The following is a 24,796-nucleotide window of genomic DNA, read 5'->3' as shown; positions in this document are numbered from 1 at the left end:
ACCTCTTGATAGATACACGCTCCCACCGCCCCAACCTCTGGTAACCACTGATGGGTCGTCAATTATTGTGGTTTTGTCTGAGACTGTCATATAAGTGGAATCATAACCTATGTAAGCTTGGTTACATGTAAACCGTGCTTCTCTTATCGTCATAATGCCACTGAGATTTACTCAAGTTGGTTTATGTATCACTAGTTAGTTCCTTTTGATTGCTGAGTAGTATTCCATGTTTGGACCTTTTGAAGAGAATACACAAGCATCCTTGGTGCTATTTCTTTTGTGTAGGTTGCCTTAGTGAAATTCAAAGCAATTGGTTCCAAGTAACAAATGGTGTATTTTTAATGTCTTCAGCCATGCACTCAGTTCTTAACTAATTTTCCCCTATGAGAAAGTGATGCCCTCAAAAAAAAAAAAAAAAACCATATAACTTAATATATGCTTCCCCTATTGGGAGATAATCATTGAGAGAGGGCTATAGGTAGGCATCACTGGCATCCCACCGCACATGGTCCTCCTGCCTCCAGCCAGGTTCCAGGCTTCCCATATGGTCTCACAGGCAACCGTACCATGGATCTTCTGTGACAGCTTCCAAAGCCACTCCATGCCTACCTCAAGTGGCCTCGGTTTCAGCTGTCTGATGCCCCACCACTGCTCCCCAACAAGAGGACCAGCCATGTCTCTGGGGTTTTTTGTTGCCATGCTCACGTCACTCTCCTTCACTTCACTCCTGTGAGCCCATTCACATCTGCAGCCACTCATTTCTTCCTCCCATCAAAGGCCCTCTCCTGACCAGAGGGTTTTTTTTTCCAGCTTTACTGAGATATAACTGACATGTGACGACCTTGTGTAACAGGTGTACAATGTGTGGACTTGATGCACTTATATGTTGCAAAATTATTACCGCCATTAATGATTAAAAACTCCATCACCTCATAAAATTACCATTTTTTTATTTTGAGAACATTTAAGATATATTCTCCTTGAAACTTTCAAGTTTATAATAAAGTATTACTAGCTGTAATCACCATGCTACACACTAGACCCCACAGGACATATTTATCTTATAATTGAAACTTTGTACCCTTTATCCCCCCTTTCATCCCACACCCCAGCCCCTGGTAACCACCACTCTACTATCTCTATGAATTCAGCTTTTTTAGATTTCTCAGTTCAGTTCAGTTCAGTTCAGTCGCTCAGTCGTGTCTGACTCTTTGCGACCCCATGAATCACAGCACGCCAGTCCATCACCGACTGCCGGAGTTCACTCAGACTCACGTCCATCAAGTCAGTGATGCCATCCAGCCATCTCATCCTCTGTCATCCCCTTCTCCTCCTGCCCCCAATCCCTCCCAGCATCAGAGTGTTTTCCAATGAGTCAACTCTTCGCATGAGGTGGCCAAAGTACTGGAGTTTCAGCTTTAGCATCATTCCTTCCAAAGAACGCCCAGGACTGATCTCCTTCAGAATGGACTGGTTGGATCTCCTTGCAGTCCAAGGGACTCCGATATCATATATAGTTATTTGTCCTTCTCTGTCTGACTTATTTCACTTAACATAATGTCCTGAGGGTCCACACATGCTGTTGCAAACGGCAGGATTTCTTTCTTTCCCATGGCTGAATAATATTCCATTGTATATTTATATATGTCGCATCTTCTTTATCTATTCATCCATTGACAAGACACTTAAGTCAATTCCATATCTTGCCTATTGTAAATAGTGCTGCAGTGAACAAGGGACTACAGGTATCTCTGCCATATCCTGATTTCAATTCCTTTGGATACATACCCAGAAGCGGGGTTGCGGGGCCACGTGATAGCTCTATTTTTAATTTTTTAAAAGGAATCTCCACGCTGTTCTCCATGGTGGCTGTACCAGTTTACATTCCTATCAATCCTTGCTAACACTTAGCTCCTCTGACCAGAGTTGTAATTCTTGTATCAGAATCCTGAACAAGATGGCCTGGCTCTTGCAATGTCATAGTGCACTCTAATTATCAAGTCTTTGATTTTTACTCTCTCTCAGTCTCTAACACTGATGAGAATAGCTTGAGTTGAGTCAGGGGAACATTTATAGTGTTGCACCTCAGTGTTGCTTCCAAAATTGCCCTTCCTTCAACCAGGGTCTGCCCTAAAGCATTTTGTTTCTATCTTCCCAAAATTTAAATTTTCAGCTCACTGGGTGTGGTGGATGGTCTCCGAAGGTGGCCACCATCAATGTCTCTCTCCATTGTATGCGCATGCTACTCCTTCCATCAAGATGTAAAGTCTAGGAACTACGATGGTGGCCCAGTGCTTAAGATTCCACTGTCCCAGTACCTCCATTGCAGCAGACATTGCAGCAGATCCCTGGTTGCGGAATAAGATCCCACATGCTGCACATAGTGCAGCCAAAAAAAAAAAAAAGGACGTAGAGTCTAGTTCCTCTTTCCTTGAATCAGGGCTAGCCCTATGACTTGCTCTAACCATCAGAATGAGGCAGAAGTGTCACTCCAGTCCAGACTTTGAGGAAATGCAAAAGGTGAAACTCATATTCTGAGGAAGGCAGCCACCACAGAGTAAAGAAATGCATGGTCTTCTGAATGACAGACCATGTGGAGAGAAGCCACACAGAGGAAGACCAGGGTGCCACACATGTAAGTGAAATCTTCCCAAACCTCTCAGCTCAGCCCAGCCACCATCTGAACACAGCACAGAGTGGCCCAGCTGTCATTACTTGCCACCACCCAACCAAGCCCTGCCTGGATTCCTGACAGACAGAATAATGAGAAATAAGAAGTCACTGCCATTCTGAGCCACTGAATTTTGAGGTAACTTGTTACCCAGCAATGGATAAGAAAAACATGGAAAGGTAATCCTTCAGGTTTTCAAGAGGTGGCTTTCGCCCTTTTCCTTGCTTCAGCATCTCAGCCCACAGCCAGACCTGTGTTTCAACTTGTCTTCATGCTTCTCAGAAGGGCTTGAAGGTCTTTGTGCAAACAGAAGCCCTGGTCACTTCTGAAATGTGCCCTGACATGCCAGCCCCCACATGTGACATGAAAAGATGACTCCTTCTCTCTCCTCACATTTCTTTTCTATTATGATAGAAGTTTTTAGGACGTTAAAATGAGTTTGCTGTCCCTAATCAGTGAAATAATGTATGTGTGTGCTAAGTTGCTTCAGTTGGGTCTGACTCTGTGTGACCCTGCGGACTATAGCTCACCAGGCTCCTCTGTCCATGGGATTCTCCGGGCAAGAATACTGGAGTGGGTTGCCATGCCCTTCTCCAGGGGATCTTCTCCACCCAGGAATCGAACCCGTGTCTCTTACATCTTCTGCATTGGCGGGCAGGTTCTTTACCACTAGTGCCACCTGGGAAGCCCAGGAAATAATGTACAGAGAGAAATCAAATTGGCTGCAGACAACCTCCAGAGCAAGGAGACCCCATGCAATTAACAATCACAGCAGCTACATTTATTTAGTGTTAGCCATGTACCAGGCTCCAGGTTAAGTATGTTATATGCAGTATCTCACTGAATCCTCAGAACACACTGGGAGACAGCTATTATTTTTGTCTCCATTATACAAATGAGAAAAGTGTGGCTTAGTAACACTGAGTAACTTTCCCAAAGTCACATAGCTATTAGTCCATCTTTTAACAAGATCAGACGTCTTCTTCTGGGCTGTGGTAGCCATGTACACATCACAGAGACGCCTCAGTTCAGTGCTTTCAGGCACGGAAAGTGCCAAGGACAAGACCTCAGCACTCCCCGGCCCTTTCCATTCCCTGGCATATGTAAAAAGGGACACTATAAGTATGGCACGCTGGGATAATGGGTTGAGGTTGCTTCAAGTGGACGTGACAAGCCTAGGGCACTCCAGCTGGGAAAGTCAGTTAACCTTTTGTAATCCAAGGTCACTTCATTTCCTCAAGTCTTTTTGTATCTCTTAGACTTCTAAGAGGGGATGAGAATTTTTTATAAAGTTTTTTAACATAACAATGTAGATAGGTTATCACCTCAGAGCCTTTGGAAGAGCAGCCTTCAGTCTCTAGAAAGGGCCCAACCTGGGAAATGTGAGTTCTTGAGATGTGACCCTCGACAAATGTTAGCCTCTGTAAGCTTGTTTCTCTCTGAAGAAAGGGGAGAATCATCTCACAGGATTATAAACTGTGCACAGTTGAGTGCAGAAGGCACGAGGACTGGCCCTTGTTCCCAGTAGAAAACTTCAGCTTTGGACACCACTGGAAAGAGAAGACAATTGTTTCCTTCAACAGAAACTCATCAAGGAGGGTCAGTTCAGTTCAGTCGCTTAGTCGTGTCTGACTGTCTACAACCCCATGAACCACAGCACGCCAAGGCTTCCTATCCATCACCAACTCCCAGAGTCCATCCAAACCCATGTCCATTGAGTCAGTGATGCCATCCAACCATCTCATCCTCTGTCATCCCTTCTCCTCCTGCCCTCAATCTTTCCCAGCATCAGGGTCTATTCCAATGAGTCAACTCTTCGCATGAGGTGGCCAAAGTACTGCAGTTTCAGCTTCAACATCAGTCCTTCCAATGAACACCCAGGACTGATCTCCTTTAGGATGGACTGGTTGGATCTCCTTACAGTCCAAGGGACTTGCAAGAGTCTTCTCCAACACCACAGTTTAAAAGCATCAATTCTTCGGTGCTCAGCTTTCTTCACAGTCCAACTCTCACATCCATACATGACCACAGGAAAAACCATAGCCTTGACTACACAGACCTTTGTTGGCAAAGTAATGTCTCTGCATTTTAATATGCTATTTAGGTTGGTCATAACTTTCCTTCCAAGGAGTAAGCGTCTTTTAATTTCATGGCTGCAATCACCATCTGCAGTGATCTTGGAACCCAAAATAATAAAGTCTGACACTGTTTCCACTGTCTCCCCATCTATTTCTCATGAAGTGATGGGACCGGATGCCATGATCTTCATTTTCTGAATGTTGAGCTTTAAGCCAACTTTTTCACTCTCCTCTTTCACTTTCATCAAGAGGCTCTTTAGTTCTTCTTCACTTTCTGCCATAAGGGTGGTGTCATCTGCATATCTGAGGTTATTGATATTTCTCCCAGCAACCTTGATTCCAGCTTGTGTTTCTTCCAGTCCAGCGTTTCTCATGATGTACTCTGCATAGAAGTTAAATAAGCAGGGTGACAATATACAGCCTTGACGTACTCCTTTTCCTATTTGGAACCAGTCTGTTGTTCCATGTCCAGTTCTAACTGTTGCTTCCTGACCTGCATATAGGTTTCTCAAGAGGCCAGTCAGGTGGTCTGGTATTCCCATCTCTTTCAGAATTTTCCACAGTTTATTGTGATCCACACAGTCAAAGGCTTTGGCATAGACAATAAAGCAGAAATAGGTGTTTTTCTGGAACTCTCTTGGTTTTTTGATGATCCAGCAGATGTTGGCAATTTGATCTCTGGTTCCTCTGCCTTTTCTAAAACCAGCTTGAACATCTGGAAGTTCACGGTTCATGTATTGCTGAAGCCTGGCTTGGAGAATTTTAAGCATTACTTTACTAGCATAAGGTATCAAGGAGGGTATCTTCTACAAATTAACGACAGACTGGGTGGTACCTTTCAGATGCACTGGGATTTGTTCAGTTTTCTCCTGGCATCTAATTTCATTTTCTTTTTAGGAGTTTTATTGAGATGTAATTCACCTACCAGACAATTCACTCATTTAAAGTACACAATTCAGTGGTTTCTGACATACTCACAGAGTTGTACAATCATGATCTAATTTTAAAATATTTTCATCACTCCATAAAGAAACCCCGTACCAATCAGCAGTCACTCTTGCTCCTCCCAGCACCTACGTCCCAAGCCTCTAAGTTAACCTGCTTTACGTCTCCATAGATTTGCCTACTATGGACATTTCACATAAACAGAATCATACAACTTTGCACTTTGTGACTCGCTTCTTTCATTTATCATAGCAGGTTCACCCATGTCACAGGGTGTGTCCGGGCTTCATTCCTTATTGCTATTGTATGACTACACTACATTTATTTATCTGTTCATCAGTTGATGGATATTTGGGTTGTTTGCTTTCCTTTTTGCTATTATGAATAAAACCATGAACATTCATGTACAAGTGTTTTGTGTGGACGTGTGTCATTTCCCTTGGGTATATACACAGGAGTAGAATCACTGAGTCACATGGAACTCTACATTTAACATTTTGGAAAACTTTTGAACTGTTTTCCAAAGCAGCTGCAACGTTTGACATTCCCACCAGCAGTATATCAAAGTTCCAAACTCCTCAAGCAGTGGTTTCTAACACAGCCAATTATGTACAGGGGCCCCAGACCACAGAGATGAAATCAACAGCATAGCCAAGATGAAGAATCAGGTAAGAATGCTTATTTACGTACATGCCTAGAGGTTGGAGGTTGAGCCTAGAAGACAGGTTGGCCCCCTGGGCAAATCTTATCACTCCAATTCAAGAATTTTAAAGATTCAGGGTAACAGGAAGGTGCAAACATCAGAAAAACATATTTTCAAAGTGATTAACCATTTCTCAGCCAGCAAATGTTACGTGTGTTTATACATGTGGGTTAATGTCTATAAACAGGAAACTTAATAGGGAAAAAAACACTTATTTAGTTTGATTAAAAACTAGATTGCTGTGGATAGTCACAGGTGCCCAAAATGAAATCTCTCCATATCTCCAGAAACCATACAGATCAATAAGGAGAGGAAATTAAACCATCCATAACCCAACCTTTTTGACTATGCCAAAGCCTTTGACTGTGTGGATCACAATAAACTGTGGAGAATTCTGAAAGAGATGGGAATACCAGACCACCTGACCTGCCTCTTGAGAAATCTATATGCAGGTCAGGAAGCATCAGTTAGAACTGGACATAGAACAACAGACTGGTTCAAATAGGAAAAGGAGTACATCAAGGCTGTATATTGTCACCCTGCTTATTTAACTTCTATGCAGAGTACATCATGAGAAACGCTGGGCTGGAAGAAGCACAAACTGGAATCAAGATTGCCGAGAGAAACATCAATAACCTCAGATATGCAGATGACACCACCCTTATGGCAGAAAGTGAAGAGGAACTAAAAAGCCTAGATGAAAGTAAAAGAGGAGAGTGAAAAAGTTGGCTTAAAGCTCAACATTCAGAAAACGAAGATAATGGCATCTGGTCCCATCACTTCATGGCAAATAGATGGGGAAACAGTGGAAACAGTGTCAGACTTTATTTTTGGGGGCTCCAAAATCACTGCAGATGATAATTGCAGCCATGAAATTAAAAGACGCTTACTCCTTGGAAGGAAAGTTATGACCAACCTAGATAGCATATTAAAAAGCAGAGATATTACTTTGCCAACAAATGTCCATTTAGTCAAGGCTATGGTTTTTCCAGTGGCCATGTTTGGATGTGAGTTGGACTGTGAAGAAAGTTGAGCGCGGAAGAATTGATGCCTTTGAACTGTGGTGCTGGAGAAGACTCTTTCGAGTCCCTTGGACTGTAAGGAGATCCAACCAGTCCATCCTAAAGGAGATCAGTCCTGGGTGTTCATTGGAAGGACTGATGCTGAGGCTGAAACTGCAGTACTTTGGCCACCTCATGCAAAGAGCTGACTCACTGGAAAAGACCCTGATGATGGGAGGGACTGGGGGCAGGAGGAGAAGGGGAGGACAGAGGATGAGATGGCTGGATGGCATCACCGACTCAATGCACGTGAGTTTGGATGAACCCCGGGAGTTGGTGATGGACAGGGAGGCCTGGCGTGCTGCAGTTCATGGGGTCACAAAGAGTCAGACAAGACTGAGCGAACGAACTGAACTGAACCCAACCTTGACGGAAGTACAGATGGAATTTTTGATATATCCGCCGCCAAGTCGCTTCAGTCGAGTCTGACTCTGTGTGACCCCATGGACTGCAGCCTACCAGGCTTCCCTATCCATGGGATTCTCCAGGCAATAACACTGGAGTGGGTTGCCATTTCCTTCTCCAATGCATGAAAGTGGAAAGTGAAAGTGAAGTCGCTCAGTCGTGTCTGACTCTTATGGACCCCATGGACTGCAGCCTACCAGGCTCCTCCGTCCATGGGATTTGCCAGGCAAGAGTACTGGAGTGGGGTGCCATTGCCTTCTCCCTTTTGATATATAAAAGGTGCTTAATGTTTGTTGAACCAATGAATTAAGTAAGTAAGAAAATGTGATTGGCATCCAGATTAAGGCCCTAAATGAAAGTACCCACCAACACCCAGCAAGGAAATTATACCTTCTCTGGTGACTCAGATGGTTAAGAATCTGCCTGCAATGCGGGAGCCCTGGGTTGGATCCCTGGGTTGGGAAGATCCCTTGGAGAAGGGAATGGCTACCACTCCAGTATTCTGGCCTGGAGAATTCTGTGGACAGAGGAGCCTGTCCATGAGGCTACAGTCCATGGGGTCACAAACGCCATGGTTGGGGGTTGGGGTTTGCTCAGAGCTGGACAACTGAGCACTTTTCACTTTCACCAACACCCAGCACAAGGCCTTGCAGTGTAGCGGCTTCACAGACGTTTGTCGAGTGCACTGAAGTCATGATCCTTGCCTCTGGAACTCATTGGTCGAGTAGCGAGGCCTTTAACTCCATAAACACCCAGTCTGAGTTCAGGGGTCTACATGGATAGCAGTGGGTCCCAAAAGAGGGGCATGCCCTTGAGAAGGCACTTAGCTTCATTCAAGGTCATGCTCAGTTGTTTCAGTTGTGCCCAACTCTTTGCGACCCTATGGACTACAGCCCACCAGGCTTCCCTGTCCATCGGGACTCTCCAGGCAACAATACTGGAGTGGGTTGCCGTGCCCTCCTCTAGGAGATCTTCCCAACCTATGGATAGAACCCACATCTGTTACATCTCCTGCATTGGCAGGCAGGGTCTTTACCACTAGTGCCATCAAGGTCCAGGTTCTCCAAACCATCAGAATCTATGTCTACCTCCTAACTGCTATCAGTGGCTGTCAATACCATGGAGACACAGCATCTGTGGAGAGAGTGGATCCCTTCTCACTGACATCTGAAACTGACTAGGGCTCATAACCTTGAGGTTGGCTGAGCCTGAGACCCCTATGCCTGTTCATTTCAGCCACTGGACAAAAGCAGGCCTCCTGAATCACCAGTCTCACCTGCTCCCATTTCCAAACAAATGTGGGTTTTCTCACCCCACTGCTGACCTCCCTCCTGCCCCGTTCATGCTGTTATCTGGTACTCTTGTCCCTTGCAATTAGACTCCTCACCCTCCTCAGCACCCTAACCTGTCCTTGCTCGTACGTCTCCTCCTATCTGGCATGCTCTTCTTGCCTCCCTTATTCACCTGAAAAAACATTCTTTCCTCTATGAAGACTGAGCTTAAGCATGACGAAGGTGTTTTTTGCTTCCCCTCACATCATGTCTTCCAAGATTTTCTTCATGTTAAATGCTGAATGCAAAGCAATCAGATGACACTGGTACTTTAAAAAAAAAAAAAAAGGAATACAATCTTAGGCAAAGTAACAAAGCCATAGTATCAAGAAAGGAGGTAAAAATCCTCTTAGTATTCTGCTTTATTCAGATTACACAGAGAGACAGTGATCTTCAAGTGCAGTCCATGGACCCCATGTGCAGTCCAAGGAATCCCCAAAATCCTTTCAGGAGATTCTCGAAGTCAAAACTATTTCCATAGTAGCAATCAGACTTTATTTGAGCATCCGTGATAAGAACACACACACATATATCAGTGGTTGGCCAAGAAACAATCACCACCTCCCAGCATCCCCCATTATTAGAAAGCAATAAACATGCCAACAAAAGCAGCACATCAGTCTGCCTGGATTATCATTCTTCCATTCAACAAATGCTTAAAGTTCGCCACTTTGGCAGCAGGCACACAGCTGGCCCAGAAGATTTTGCACTGACCAGCATATGGTCCCTGCCCTCAAGGGGTTCACTCTCAGACAGGAGACAATTACATAAAGAGATGGCTGCAGAACCATCTCTTCAGTCCACGATGTCTCAACCACACAGAACAGCACAGGGCTTCCTGAGCAAGTGGTGCTATTCCAAGCCTTTGGTGAAACTACCCATCTGCCAGGCACCCCCTGCCACTCCCCCACCCCAAGCCAGCAAAGGCGGCCCGTGGTCCCCTCCTCTGACAGCAGGTCTCCCACTGGGGCAGATCCCACCCGGAAGAGAGATGCCTCAACCTTCATGCAAGTTCTGAAATTTTATCTTTACCTAGGACCGGACATTTCAATTAATGAATTAAAACATGAAAGAATGATCCCTCCTGGCAGCTGTCTGTCTGCCTGCCTCTAACCCTCAACATCGAACATGACAGCACACAGCAGGGAACATACACCAGAGCTCTGACGTATTTACTTCATGATCTGCCGATCAGCTGAGCACACATGGGCGTATCTGAGTCACTGTAAGTCACGTGATCACAAGCTCATCGTCTGGCTGGGAGTCCTCCAGGGACACTCACCACTGGTGTGGTCTCCCCATCTTCTCGCTGCTCCGCCCGCTCCAGCCAGTCACCCCAATGTTCCTTGCTCGCCCTCCCCGCTTCCTCCCTCTCACCCTGCTATCCTTCCCCACTTAAATCTAGAGGGCTTGGTACATTCACAGACCCAACTTAGTCATTTTGTGACCTTGAAAAGGGGCTCAATCTCTTGAAAAGGTGCTCCCTTCTCCTTGGCTCCCCAGGCCAGATCCTGGGTGAAGCACCTGGCATACATTAGGGCTTATGACTCCTCACTGTGGCCCCGTGAGGTAGTACGGTCATTACTGCCGGGATAGATGGGGAAACCAGGACTGAAGGAGGCGAGGTGAGTTACCCGAGAGCACTTTGTGTGGAGCTGGGACACGACCCAGGTCTGCCTTCTCCACGGACTTCAGGCTCATGATGACCCTCACGACTGCTTGCTTGCTCCTCCTCCCTCGTCTTCTAAGATGGAGCCAAAGTAGGCAAGGACTGGTCACATGCAGCCTGAACCCATCGGTGTCTACTGCAGCTGCCCTGGCATTTTTTGTTTCGGTACTCTGAGATATGACAGATCCCACGAAGACAAGGACCAGGGCTTCTGTCTCTCTGGGCTGGGAGGGTCGGGGTCAGGAAGAGCAGCTGCTGGGTGGACCGCCGGGCACAGTGCAACTGTGAGGGCTCGGGGCCTGGGGTGACAAGCAGGGACAGAAGATGCCCACAGAGAACTAAGAGCTGATGTGGAGGGAGCCAGAGAGACGCGTGAGCACCGCGAGAGTGTCAGAGGCCGGCTTCCTCAGAGGGACATTTACTGGCCCTACCGCATACCATGTCCTGGGTCAGGCTCTTTGATTTCATCTTATCTAATCCTAACGAAGGAAGAAGTGGACTTGAAGCCAACACTCTTGAAAAGCCAGCGAGCTGAGCTCCAAATCCAGATCAGCCTGATTGTAAGGCCCACGCCCTGCCCTCTGCACAGGCTGCTGTGTGAGGGGACACCAGCTCTGCCTCTCAAACGACGATGTCCAGAGTAAATGAATCACTTTCAGAGCCAAGTGAGAAAACACCTTCTCCCCAAAGCTCACCTCATCACCAGCTGGAAAAGCAAATGTGAAGGACGCTGGGGACACAAATGTGGCAGGAAGCGCAGTCTGAGCAAATGACAGCTTCTCCTATCGCTGATTTCCTGCTCCCAGCCAACCAGGCCAGTGGATATCCCAGCATGGTTGCTGCTGCTGCTAGGGCCGGGCAAAGCGAGGGCTCTCCATGTCAGCGTCTCCAAGGCAGCTGCACTCCTTATGCCCTGGAGTCTCAGTTTTGTTTTTTATACTGTAAGACAGAGACATCATTAGGAGTGGGTGAGGGAAACCGGCAGGGAAGGGAGGACCTGGGAAATCCTGAGAACTGTGGTCACTAGGCCTCAGCCGCCTCCTGCAGGGCCTTCATGGAGGCGGCAGGACCCTGTCAGCAGGCACCAGATGGTCAAGTCTCTACTTGGTACCAGTGGAAAAGGAAGCTGATGGAGTTGGGGAGAGAGGACAAAAATGACACCGGGAACACTGGAACTGAAAACTGTGGTGGGTCCGGCCTTCTCCTCAAGCTGAGTCTTATTCAGAGGAGAAAAAAAGAATCTCAGGTTCTAGAAGACAACATTCAGAAACCATCTGGTCTGATCCCTGAGTTTGAAAAACGAATCCTAGAGCCAACAGCTGGAGGATCTGATTCAGAAGGACCGGAAGGTGGGGTATGCTCCAGCTCTCAGGCTGTTCTAATACCAAAGTGTGAGGACCAGCAAGCCTGTCTATATTCTGACTCCCTTCCTGCCTCCACCAAAACAGACACTTGACTGTTTCCTCCGTAACCCGGCCTCGCCCACCCAGCTTTCCTCTCTGAGCCGTCACAAGGCTGCTGTCGGCTTTGGCGCTATTGTTGCCTGGAGACTCCTCTCTTCCGTCTTCCTGTAGCCCCATCTTAACTTATTCAGCATTATTAGGCAGAAGTTTGCCTTTAGGGACTGAGGATGTGCAACCCTTTGCAGAAACTGCAACGGGAAGGGCATCTGCCATCCCCTTTGGTCTTCTGGAGGAGGGGAGCTGCTGGTCGGGGGCGGGCAGGGAAACACTCATTAGTCTCAACTGTGGGGCTGGGGCGACCCCTAGTGGTCACGGGGATTATAGCCCTCAACTCCCAACTTGAGGGTGGAAACAGGAGCCAAGGGCTTACTTTGTTCAGGATCCAGTCGGCATCTTCAATGGCTCTCTTAATAATCTGCTGGATCCTCTCAGGGTTGTCCTCATCCGAATGAACCCGGAAACTCTGGGGGTTTAAGTATAAGACACAATGACTTGGCAAAAATCAGGACTGGCAGCTTCAGAGCTGCAGTCGAGAGCCAGGCATGCGGTGGGCACGGGGTACTCAACATTGCTCTTACCCCTCCACACACAGTTATGATGATCCTGCCCTGAGGTGAGCAAACAGGCTCCAAACCCTAACTCGCCACAACGCAACGGCAGCAGCATCTGAATCCGAGACTGATTACACAGCCTGTGCTCCTACCAGCAGGACAGCCGTGAAAGGGAAGACTGGCCCTGAGTTACCCCCTAATCAAGCTAGGTCCAAAGGTTATCAGGCAGCAGGGGCCTAAGGGACGCTTCCATCTCTCTGCTGCTCCCAAGAAGCCTGCTGTCAGTGGGCTGAGCTCGCCGCATGCCTTCTCCCCGGGCAAGTACAGAGTTTCTCTGGGCCCCTGCTGGAAAGCCAGGCAGGGACGGAAGGAAAGTGGGGAGGGGGGCTTTGGAAAATCCAGCCAGGCCCTAAGTGGCGCAATGTGGGTTTGCTGTTTGCTTTGGCCAGATGTCACCTTTGAGGACCAACATGAGACTCAGGTTCACTGTGTGGCACTCGTGACCCTTCAAAAGAACTGCTTCCTTCCTTCCTCGGACCTGCCACTCTTGACCCTACCTGTCCTCCTACTTATCTTTAGGAGCACCTCAAATGCTCACCTCCAGGAAGTCCTCTCTGATTCCCTCAGACAGTTAATTGCTCCTTCTCCATATTTCCACAGCTCTCTGTTGCTACCTTTTTTTTTTTTCACTTTCCACATATTTCTATACATTTCAGTTTTTAACTTTTTATTTGGAAATAATTTCTAATCTACAGAAAAGCTGTAAGAATAATGTGAAAGAATTCCCTATTGGAAACACCAACTGTTAATATTTTGCCACATTTGCTTTATCATTCTCTATACAGGTTTGTATAAAAATCTGAGAAAGCATTTAAAAGTGGCAGGTATCATGCCCTTCATCCTTGAATACTTCAGACGTGTAAACACGGGCATTCTCTTACTTGACCACAGTAATCAATATCAGAAACATTGACATAATACTATTATCTAATCTACAGTCCATATTTCAACTTCATGAATTTCCCAGTAATCTTCTTTATCGTCATTTTTTCTGGTCCAGGATCCAAGCTGGGATCACTCCTGACACTTAGTTGTCACGTCTCTTTGGTCCCCTTTAAATCAGAGCAGCCGTCTGCCTTTGTATTTCATGACACTGCCGTATGCGGTGTGCACAGTCCGGTTAAGCGGTAGATAGTCACTTAGTCTGGGTTTACCTAATGTTTCCTCTTGATTAAATTCAGGTTGTGCATTATTGGCAGAAATGCCTGTCAAAATGATGTTATGTCTCACACTCAATTTTAATTATCCATTCAGCTGTCTTATTCAAGCCTTGGCACAGAGTTGGTATGCCCAGATGATGCATGTTGTTTCCTAAACAGAAACCAGAGAGGAAGGAGCTGGGCTAGCCAGCACTGCTTTCCGGTAGCTCTTACTCAAATGCCACCACCCCACACCATCACCACCTGAAAGACCAGCCCTGCCCACTGCCGCGGGCCCCCAACCCTGTGACGGACCCCCTATCGCAGGAAGCCCCACCCCCACCCCAAGCCCAGGGTACCCTGCTCGCACCTGCCTGACGGCATGCTTGTAATGCTCCTGGATGCCCTTGGTGGGCAGCTGCCGGCAACAGCGCAGCAGATATCGGTAGAGCTGCAGCGGCGTCTGGACCAGCTCTGCCCCCGGTAGTGGGGCCATCCGCCAGACCTCAGTCCCTGGAAAATGCACAGCATCACTTCTAGGCATGCAGCCAATACTCTGCCCTGGCCCCCAGCTCCTAGCACTCTGGGAAGCAGGCGTATTTGACCCAGTGTGGATGGAGGCCTGATCCCCATGGAACCGAGCCCCTGAGCTCAGGCTGGGCATCAGCCCTGCAGAAGGCTCATCCCCGAGCAGGCCCACAAGGACAAAGGTGGGAGGCACGGCTGTATCCTGTGGTCTTTCTTCTGGAGACTGACAACAAGTGAGAAGACCCTGCATCGCAACCACGGAGAAACCAGCTGACTTCAGGAGGATGGAGTGGAGAGTGGAGAAGATGCCCAGAGGTCTGAGCCTCGCTATTCAAAGTGTGGTCCGGCAGCACCGACATCACCAGCAGCTAATTAGAAACACTTCTCACCCCAAAACAACCAGGCCTGCAATTTAACAAGATGCGCACAGGATCCTGCTGGACCTCGACCACAGCATCTTGCCTGATGTCCTTGCCTGAAGCCTGTCACTCCCCAGCCGCCGCCACACTGATGCCAGCATGAGCTCTGGAACCAGTGTGCTGGGCTCACCCCACTGTCAGATGCAAGGATCGTCTCCCAGATCCCCTGAGCCATCAAGTAGGTCACCTCTTATGCCTATGCACACACGGCCCCCTTAGCCTGGAGCTCCCTTCCCCATCTCCTCCACCTGAGGAACCCGTGCCTGTCCTTCCAGGGCCAGCTCAGTGTCGCTTCCTCCAGGAAGCCCTTTATGACTGTCCCTTGCTTGGGGGGGGGGGGTGCGGGGCGGGGTGTGCTGCAGTGCCCTGTTTCTAAAGCTGTTATAGCACTTCCCACACTGCTGGGGACTCACCTGCTGCCAGGCCTCCAGAGCCTGGCCCAGGCCCCAACACTTCACTTCGTGCCCTGTTTGTTGAACTGGACTGAATAGAATCTGTTATCTCCTGTTATCTCCTCTGCACAGATTTCCCCTCTTAGAGAGAGGCTCACTGTGTTCCAAATGGAGGAGCTAAAAGACCAAGATTAAGTGGCTGGCCTTGGTTTAAAAGTAACATAAAAATAAGTCAGACAACCTGTACCCACTCTAAAAAATAAAGAACTAGAACACTAAATCTAATCTATGGAAACTAGGAAAGGAAACTTACTAAGGAGCTAAACTAGGAGAGGAAACTTACTAAGGAGCTAGTTCCAGAGGCTCTTTCATTTCCAGCGTTTTATCTTCCTGGTAACAATGTCTGTCTATCTTCACAGCTAAATTTGCCAAGTGCTCCTTGTATTTTGGCCTCTCACTCTCCCAGTGGGGTGGGCTAGTGGCCGCTGGCCCCCACCACCCATCCTCCCGCCTGGTAACATCCTGGGATGAGCCACTGGGGATCCACCCTTCCAGGTCTCCGCCCCCAAGGTCTGGATGGGGCGCCACTCCAGGCCTGACCATTCAGAGCCCTTGATCTACATGGTCGCTGGGATTGGCTCGCAGATGGGCACGTGACAAGCTGGTCCAATCAGAGCAGATCTCACCGCCTCTGCAGGGGTGAATGAAAAGGCTCCACTCTAGACTTGATGCCGAGAGCACTTCACCCCCAAAGAAGCCATCTTGCCTCCTCTTGAAGCCTGAGACTGAAGCCACATGGCAGATGGCGGAGCTGAGACCCTGAGTGACACCAAGTCTGAAGAAGTCACCTGAGCCCAAACACCATGCCCCTGAAGGTAGTCCCACCCCTAGATTTGGGTTTGTTTTGTCACTTGCAACCAAGAGAGTCCTGACTGATGGAGAGATCCAGCCCTCCCACATCCTGTGTCCCCAGTGAGCTCCGATGGCTCCAGCTCTAAGAGTGCCAACAGGGCAGGGCGCAACCTGCCAGTCCAACTAGCCACACTTCAGCACAGCAGAGAGGGGAACCACATATGGTGGGGACAGAGACTCTCAAGGGCCACCCACAGAAGACATACCCGAAATCCCCAACCTGATGGGCAGGGCAGACTCCCTGGGCAGGCTTCCCCAAACTATATAAAGTGCTAATCAAACATTGTAAAATGCTAGTCGTGTAACAGATGGTTACCATCTGCAGTTTTTAAAATTAACACTTGGAGAGAATGCAACTTTGTTACATTACTTAAAAACTCAATACTTAGAAACCAACCCAGCAAGTATGGGCGGGAGATTATTTTCAGCTCAATTATAATACTTAGTCATTCTCCGTAATAACAGCAGAGAATGCCTGTGTGGGTCCACTCAGAAGAGTTTAAAATGCTTTAATTTAATTTAAAGCATGGGTTTGCTATTATTTAAGGCACAAGGAACTTCATATCACCGTTGCTAAACCTGTAGTCAAACCCTGTGGCTAGGAACGCTTACTTCTTATATCCTGCTCTTTGAATTTGACCTTAGCCTCTACCTTGGCTCCCTGCCTCATCAGAGATACCCCTGACTTCCCAAAGCTGTCAGAGAGACAGCCTGCCTTCTCCTCAACCCCCACGCCACCGGCCTGTGTGTGTGTGCATGTTAGTCGCTTAGTCGGGTCCGACTCTTTGTGACCCGGTGGACTGTAGCCAGCCAGGCTCCCCTGTCCCTGGAATTCTCCAGGCAGGAATACTGAAGTGGGTAGCCATTCCCTTCTCCAGAGGATCTTCTTGACCTAGGGATCGAACCCAGGTCTCCTGCATTGCAGGAAGATTCTTTACTACTGAGCCACCAGGGAAGCCCACCACTGGTCTCTGAATCCTAACAAATTCTACCTCTGGACAACCCCTCAAATCTGTCCCCTCTTATTTCTGCTGCATATGCTTGGCTCAGACTCATCACAGCCCAGGCAGACACCTGCAAGAGTTCCCAGCAATCTACTGTCTGCCAATTTATTCTGCAATCAACAGCCAGGGTGAATCTTTCCAAAACACACATCACAGCAAGTCATGCTCCTGCTTAAAGCCCCTGATGTCCACTCCAGCCCCATCACTCACAACAACTTTTCCCAAAATATGGGACAAAGATGAAAATATTTTAAGCAGTATATGGACCAACATCTTTTTATTGTCATGCGTTGATATTTATTTTCATGTGTAATGAGAAAAAAATTCCATAATCTCATAGGTATCACAGCTTAAAACAGTTTAAAAAATGGACAGGCAGAAAAGTGATTTTTAAAAATGTATCAAGCAAGCGAGGATGCAGTTGAAATCTGGATATGCCAAGAGTCATGAAAGCGGTACTGAACTTTGGAAAAGCACTGGTCTATAGAATAAATTCCATACTGCCTTCCTCCAAGACCCCCTCTTGATCTGGCCCCTTCCCACCACCCCTCAACACATCACCCACTGCTCGCTACTGAGTCCAGGCAAACTTGAGCTGATGGCACACTCCAGACAGCCTGTCACAAAGAGTCGGACAGGACTGAGCGACCGGGCACACTGAGCACAGGCCGCCTGGGCACAGGTCACGTGGGTATCTGCCACCTGGGAAACAGGCTCTTGAGGAGAGTTACAAAGAGCCAGATGATGAGTTCATGCACCCCTACGTGGGTCTGAATCAGCCTCTTCCTGCTTTGAACTTTTCTGGAAGATCCTGTTGCCTGGCCTTCCAGAAATGTCTAGATCCTTGCCCAGTTCTCCAGGGATCTCCCTTGATTCTCTGAGCTTCTAACACTCTTTCAATAATTTCCTTTTGGTTAATTCCTCCTACCCCTCTTACCCCCACATGGAATGAGACTCACCTCCTTATCTGTTTCCCCACAACCTGCTGTACGTACAGGAATCACCCTCTGCTTTCTCGTCCATCTCCCTGCCCAGCAAAACCCCACTGAGGGCAAGGACTGTGTCAGGCCCTCCACCTTGGCACCTCGGTGCCCAAGACAGCCCTGGGCACCCAGTGGACTCCTCCATCAGTGCTTGCTGAGTGAAGAACCTCAAAACCCAAGCACTCTCCAAGCTTGAGAAAACAAAAGCTCAGCCTCCTCCCTGCCTTCTCGGTCCAAAGGTAACAGACGGTCCTGTGCTCCTGCCCACTATAAAGTGAGGACCGCCGCCTTCCGCGTGATCCTCCATGCCTGGGTACTTCCGGGCATCACCTCTGGCAAAAACACCCTACTTTCCCACCCAGATACTCCAGGCTTCTTCCAGCTTCCAGCTCATCTGCAGGAATTCTCGCAGGTCACCAACGCCTCCTACTTCACTGAGTCTAGAGAAGCCCTCAGACCAAAGTATCCTTAACTCCCCTCCACCACAAAATCCATCTTCACCTGAGAGCCAACCAAGACGCTAAGCACAGTGCAGGTTGTATTACAATAACCCTCTGATGAAAAGCATTATTATCCCACTTGGCAGATGTGGAAACTGAGGCTGAAAAGTGGGCTGACGTGCCCAGGAACACACAGCCAGTGAGTGGTGGAGCTGGGTTGTAGGCTCTGGCTCCAGCTCCAGTGCCCCAACCTCCCTAAGTTCTTGGAGAAAAGGGGGCCTTTCCTTTTCCAAGGACTCCTTAGCCCTGGGTTAACCCAACACCCTTCTCAACTGTTGCCTCTTCAGTCCCTCCCTATGCTCAGCCAGACTGAGCCTCTGAGAACAAAACTCTCTCATCTTTGAGCCCATTGCTTGATATCCTTACATGGCATCCACAGAACCAACCCAAGGGTCTCGAGTATGTGTGTGTTTGTGGTGGAGCGGGGTGTTGAAGACGTTCCCCAATCAACCCCCAATCTCTACCCCATCTGCAACCAAATCCCCACACTCCCCACTCTTCCCAGCTCTGCCTCCTCTGTCCCTCCCACAGTGCCTGGCATGCAGTGGCCACTCAACAGAGGGGTGTCAAGATTGAATCCTCCCTCTCCCCAACAACAGTTAGGCCACTTTTCTGCCCCTGAGTACTGACTGAGTAGAACTGTGAAGCATGCGGGTCCGACACCATGGCAAGGCTGATGTGAGGATAAGTAAGAGACACACGTGCCTGGTTTACGGCAGCAGCACACGGATATGACCTCCCTCTCCCGGGTCCTGCTCTGACCCTGGAGGAGCAGCAAAAGAAAAAATAGTAAGTCAAGATGCCCTTTTCACGCCTGCCAATACAGGAGACACGAGAGATGCAGGTTCAATCCCTGGACCGGGAAGATCCCCTAGAGGACGAAACGGCAACCCACTCCAGTCTTCTTGTCTGAAAAATTCCATGGATAAGAGGAGCCTGGTGGGCCACAGTCCATGAGGTCACCAAGAGTTGGACACGACTTGAGCACACATGTCCACAGTAGGAATGGCCTGCTAAAGGAAGCTTTTGGTGCAAACTGAGATCAAGGGACGTTAGTGGGTTTCATCGACTCAGTTAGAGGAAGAAAAAAATAGACCTTTTTTTCCTTTGAAATCAAAGTACAGATCAGGTGAAATTTATTTAGCTTTTTCCCAAATCAGAAGTGAGTTCTGGTTACTCATCCTGCAGCCTTTAATGAATTAGAAACTTACAGAAACACCCAAAGTTGCAGGCTCATGGGGAAAGGTGTTAACTTGAATGAACAGAAATAGTGCAAAGTAGGTCACCCTTCAAAACCAGGATGCCAAAGCCCTGAAAGCAACCTCTGCACACCAGGTGTCAAAAAATCTCTTCTTATTGGTGGGGAGTCACCCAGTTTTTCTCCCTCACCTCCTTCCCTCTCAGCAGTGCACTGAAGTCCTTTCACTTCGGAGTTAAGACCTGCTCTGGAAAATTTTACTCACTGTTCTGAGCTCTGCCTTTTGGAGCTAAGTCTCCCTAACCTACTGCTGAGTCCAGACTGTCAGTATTCAAGGTCAGTCATCCCCGACCCCCAGCCTTATCTTTTCCAAGATAAGCACGCTGAAAGTGCTGTAACCCCCCCATCTCACCCACCCTCCTCTCTGGACACACCCCCTCATTATCCATCTCACTCTTAAACATACTCCAGAGGGAAAAGCCACAGTTTGCTTGTGTTCTGACCAGCTCCGTGGGCACTGGAGCTCATGGGGCAATTCCCAGCTCCTCTACCTGGGAATCCAAGGAACGCAACCCAGACTGCTTTCTATGCTCCAGCCCTCATCTGGCCCTGGCATTTGACTCAAAGGAACTTTTTTCCCGTGAACTATGCTTAAGTCTGTTTCCCCATCTTGTATTTTATTAATTCAGTCCGGAGTCACAGTCTGCCCCAATCTCTGGGGTACCAGGTCCTGTCTGTTATTCAATTCAATTCACCACAACAAAAGCACAGAAGCAATCACATACAAGGCACAAATGGGGCACAAAGAGACAGTAACTTCAGCAAGCTCTGCCAGCCACTCCTGCAAGGCCATTCAGAGCCTCTAGCCCATGTGCGACTCTGGACTCAACCCCAGGAGCACAGAGGTGAGCACCTGATGGGTTACCTGGCTCTCCTACCCCAAGCCTCTGCACAGCTGACGGCATGTCTTACCACCTACCATTCAGGGAGTGATTGGCATGTGCCAGGGAGGTGCTGAGAGCTCTTCATGTGTTATCTCATGTATCCTCAGAACGGTCTTACGGACTGGGTATCATTAGCCCCATTTTACAGACAAGGAAACTGCAACTCTAGAGGTAAGCAACTTGCCAGAGGCCACACAGCTAGTACACGGTCAGGTGAGGAATCATACCTAGGCCTATTTTATTCCAAAGTCCATGCCCTTACCTGCTCCTAACACCACCTATGTCCACATCTGAGACATGTACAAATGTCCAGATCAGTGCTAAGGACCCCAACTGAGAACACTCCCCAGGGCTCGTCAAGACCAGGTCCCAGCATCCATAGAAGCGCTTGACTATACTATGTCCAGTTCCTATTTTTCCACCTTCTCCATAAACCCTTGTTCCATGCTTTTCAGAAACCCAAGAACCTCATTTACGGCTTCCCCTGCATACAGATGAAAACACAAGTCCTGAGACTATGTCACTTACACAACCAAAGGAGTAACCAGAGAGACACCAAACAAAACAAAAAAGCTCCTAGGAAACTCTGAAGAGTTTATGGACTCTTCAAAAGGGGACGACAGAATACAGGAGAATGAGACAGAATAAAGAAAAAGAAGGAAAACAAAGTCACAAAGGGAATTTCCTGGGAGCCGCATGATATCACCATAAGAGATTCTGAGAAATAGGGCTTTGGCCCCATTTAACCCCACTGTCTCTTTCCCTAACCTGTGCCCTGACAAAAAGACACCTAAAAATAAATGGGGGAAAAAGTCATACATTAAAAAAGAATGGAACTACAGAAAATAATCAGAAATTCTGCCCCACTGAGCACTGATAGAAGCTAAATTAAGCCTGAACAGCCCATTGTTTAAATATGCAATTATTCTTCGGGGTGAGGAAAGTCGCAATATAGGAACAGAATGGTTCTGCTCCCCCAACTCCAGGGCTCCAGCTTGCATGCACGTTCTCTTAAGTTAGAAATGGAACAACCCTTGCTCCTCTGGTCTCTTTTGACATGGTCAAGGCTCCAGCCCCACGTCCCACCCTTGAGCCTTGCAGCCTCCCTAGATACTACCTCTGTTCCCAGCTTTGTAACAATGCCTCCTAATCAGACTCTCTCCTTCCAGTCTGGCCCCGACAGTGCCGCCCACAGACACATCCTACAAAAAACATACCGGCCTCTGTGGAATGTTCTTTATCCAAGTCTGGTTGGATGAAGTCTGTTTCCATCTTCTCTCATGAAACTCACCTTCTCTGGCCTTCTGCCTCCTCCTCTGTAACCTGGACAATGGAGTATGTATCTCACGGGGCTGGGGTGGGGGAGGTGTTTGCAAAGATCACGCCTAGGCCAGGGTCTGGCACCATCGGGTACTTGGACATCTTACCCTTTCCTACTCTACCCGGCTACCTGTGATCCTAGATGTCTGTGAGCTTCCGGGGGACAGAGACTCTACTGTATTAGTTACCCCTCCATAGTCAACAGTGCCCGGGAACAAAACAAAATCTCAATAAATGTGTAGAAGGCAGTGGCACCCCACTCCAGTACTCTTGCCTGGAAAATCCCATGGACGGAGGAGCCTGGTAGGCTGCAGTCCATGGGGTCACAAAGAACTGGAAGCACTGAATGAAGCTGAGCATGCACAGTTGGTGCAGTGGTCAAGAATCCCTCTGCCAATGCTGGAGACTCAAGAGATGTGGCTTAAATCTCCGCGTTGGGAAGACCCGCCTGGAGAAGGAAGTGGCAATCCACTCCAGTACTCTTGCCTGGAGAATTCCATGGACAGAGTTGCCTGGCGGGCTACAGTCTATGGGGTCGCAAAGAGTGGGGCACGACTGAGCATGCACACACGCAGACCACAAAGTGGAATTCAGGTCCCCAGAGACTGGCACACGGGGTCCCTCACCCAGTCAAGGGTCAGAGAAGGTTTCTTGAGAAAGGGACATTAAATCTGAGGGACAAGGAGAGTGTGGCTGGGTAAAGGCAGGGAGAGAGGCCTGTGTCCTGTGACTGAACTAAAAAGACACTGAGCTGTGCACTTTAAGGGAGTGAACTGTATGCCATGTAAAAACAAACAAAAGGACAGATTAAGTCGTAAAGGCGCAGGAGTTCCGGCCACGGGCTCGATCTGTTAGGCACAAGAGTAGATAAAGGTGACTCGAGGTAAGCGCGCTCACAGGCTGCTGCGAGCACTCGGGCCGCGCAGGGGCCGTGACTGCTTTTAAAAATTGGCAAACCGAGGCCCGACAGGCACATTTCACCAGCAGGCCCGGCGCCCGCAGACCCCTGGGCTCCTCGTGGCGCTCCCAAGCCCCCTCCCCGAAGTCCGGGGCCTTCTCCTCCGACCCCCGGCCCTCAGCCAGCCCCTGCCGCGAGGCCTGCGGCGTGTACAGGGAGCCGCACTCCGGACAACCCGGCTCTCTGGAGGCCAGAGGGTCGAGAGAGCGGCGCTGGGTCTTCCACAGGCCGCGCCAGGTCGAGGACGCCCCGAGGCCTCCCAACCGCAGTCCGTCCCTGCCGCCCCAGGTGTCTCCGGTCCCCGCGCGCCCGCCCACGCTCCCGCCCTCCGCCTGCGCCGAGCGGCTCACCCGCCTCCGCTGGGGAACATCCGCCTCAGCCGCGGCGGCGACGAGTGCGCCTGCGCCCCGCGGCTGCCGAGCACCGCCCCCGCCAGGCGACTGTGCGTCGAGCGCCCTCTTCCGGCCGCGCGTGGGACTTGGCGTCTGTTAATGAGGGAACTGTATTGGGTGCCCTTTTCCCTGATCCGAGCCCACCTTGTGAAAAAATAAAACTATCCAACTAACAGCCTTCTTCTCGGAGAAGGAAATAGGAACCCACTCCAAGATTCTTGTCTGGGAGAGCCCATGGACAGAGGAGCCTGGCGGGCTACCGTCCATGGGGTCTCAAAGAGTTGGACATGACCGAGTTGACTGAGCAACAGCCTTCTTGAAACACCCACTCTTCCTTTTGGCTTTTGCCACCTCAGAGACAAGTCTCCCCCCATTTTCCTGAATATGAATTACTGCTAAAATATGAGTGTTCAAGATCTGCGAAAAGGCTTGCAGGAGGACTTTTCCTAAGCCACTCGTGTTGATGACGGAATTACATTTGGATGGGAAACTGCGTATTGAGTCATTTCATCAAATTACAGTCCCATAACACCTGTCAAAAGAATAAATATGACAGTAATAGTCATGCTTCCTTTCAGACCCATCTATAATTATAATTGAGGAAAAGAATACAGAATTTAAACTCATAGCTACTGCCAGTATCTTTCTTTGAAAATGAAATAATGCTGTTTTATTAAATAGGCTCTCCCTGCTCTCTAATGTTTAGAGCTAAAGTGCTTCTCTGAATTGATTTAAATACAAGTTTTATGTCCTGAAAGAAATAAAGATGAGTCTTTATCTTAAGACAAACCCGCTGTTCAATGAGCTGCTGATCTTCTCTCAGCTGATGCCGAAAAGGGAGTTAGGTTGTTAGTGGGTAATATTGCTTCTGTTCACATCTCCCTTCTCTAGGGCTTTTTAAACCTATTTGTAATGAAAAGGCTGATTTCCTTACACAGGCAGACTCCATGTGTAGCTGATTTAACAAGACAACTTTTTATTTTAACTTTTTTTCTTTTTCTTTCTCCTTCTTTCTTTAGTTTATTTTTGAAGGGAAACATTGCTCCCTGATGGCACCTGGGGTTCTCTTTTTCTTCTTTTAGGATGAGAAAAGTAGGAGATATTTCTTAACAGAAGTGTTGTTGTAAAGTTTTTTCTTTTTTCCTAATTACCTTTAGAGGTAATTAGGGA

General features: G+C 48.4%; 1 protein-coding gene across 9 annotated transcripts in view; it reads right to left on the bottom strand.

The window, feature by feature from the left end:
- The window catches only part of LYRM9 (LYR motif containing 9), a 33,998-nt gene extending 10,343 nt beyond the window's left edge, over positions 1-23,655 (bottom strand). The window contains exons 1-5 of one of the 9 annotated variants that reach the window (XM_070390382.1): positions 23,585-23,629; positions 22,174-23,124; positions 14,447-14,589; positions 12,697-12,789; positions 9,517-11,802 (exon numbers count right to left, since the gene is read on the bottom strand). In XM_070390382.1, the coding sequence (XP_070246483.1) occupies positions 11,785-11,802; positions 12,697-12,789; positions 14,447-14,589; positions 22,174-22,228 (309 nt within the window). In that variant the 5' untranslated portion in view covers positions 22,229-23,124; positions 23,585-23,629 and the 3' untranslated portion in view covers positions 9,517-11,784. Of the gene's footprint in view, positions 1-949; positions 4,222-9,516; positions 11,803-12,696; positions 12,790-14,446; positions 14,590-19,519; positions 19,578-22,173; positions 23,508-23,584 lie in introns of those variants that run through there. The other 8 variants (XM_070390386.1, XM_070390383.1, XM_070390384.1 and 5 more) reach the window with 8 other exon arrangements.
- Between the last annotated feature and the right edge of the window lie 1,141 nt (positions 23,656-24,796).

This window comes from Bos mutus, chromosome 19, assembly GCF_027580195.1.
Source record: "Bos mutus isolate GX-2022 chromosome 19, NWIPB_WYAK_1.1, whole genome shotgun sequence".
In the NCBI taxonomy this organism is placed as follows: Eukaryota; Metazoa; Chordata; class Mammalia; order Artiodactyla; family Bovidae; genus Bos; species Bos mutus.
Note: the sequence above shows the minus strand (reverse complement) of the source record. Positions and strands in the feature narration are given on the sequence as shown.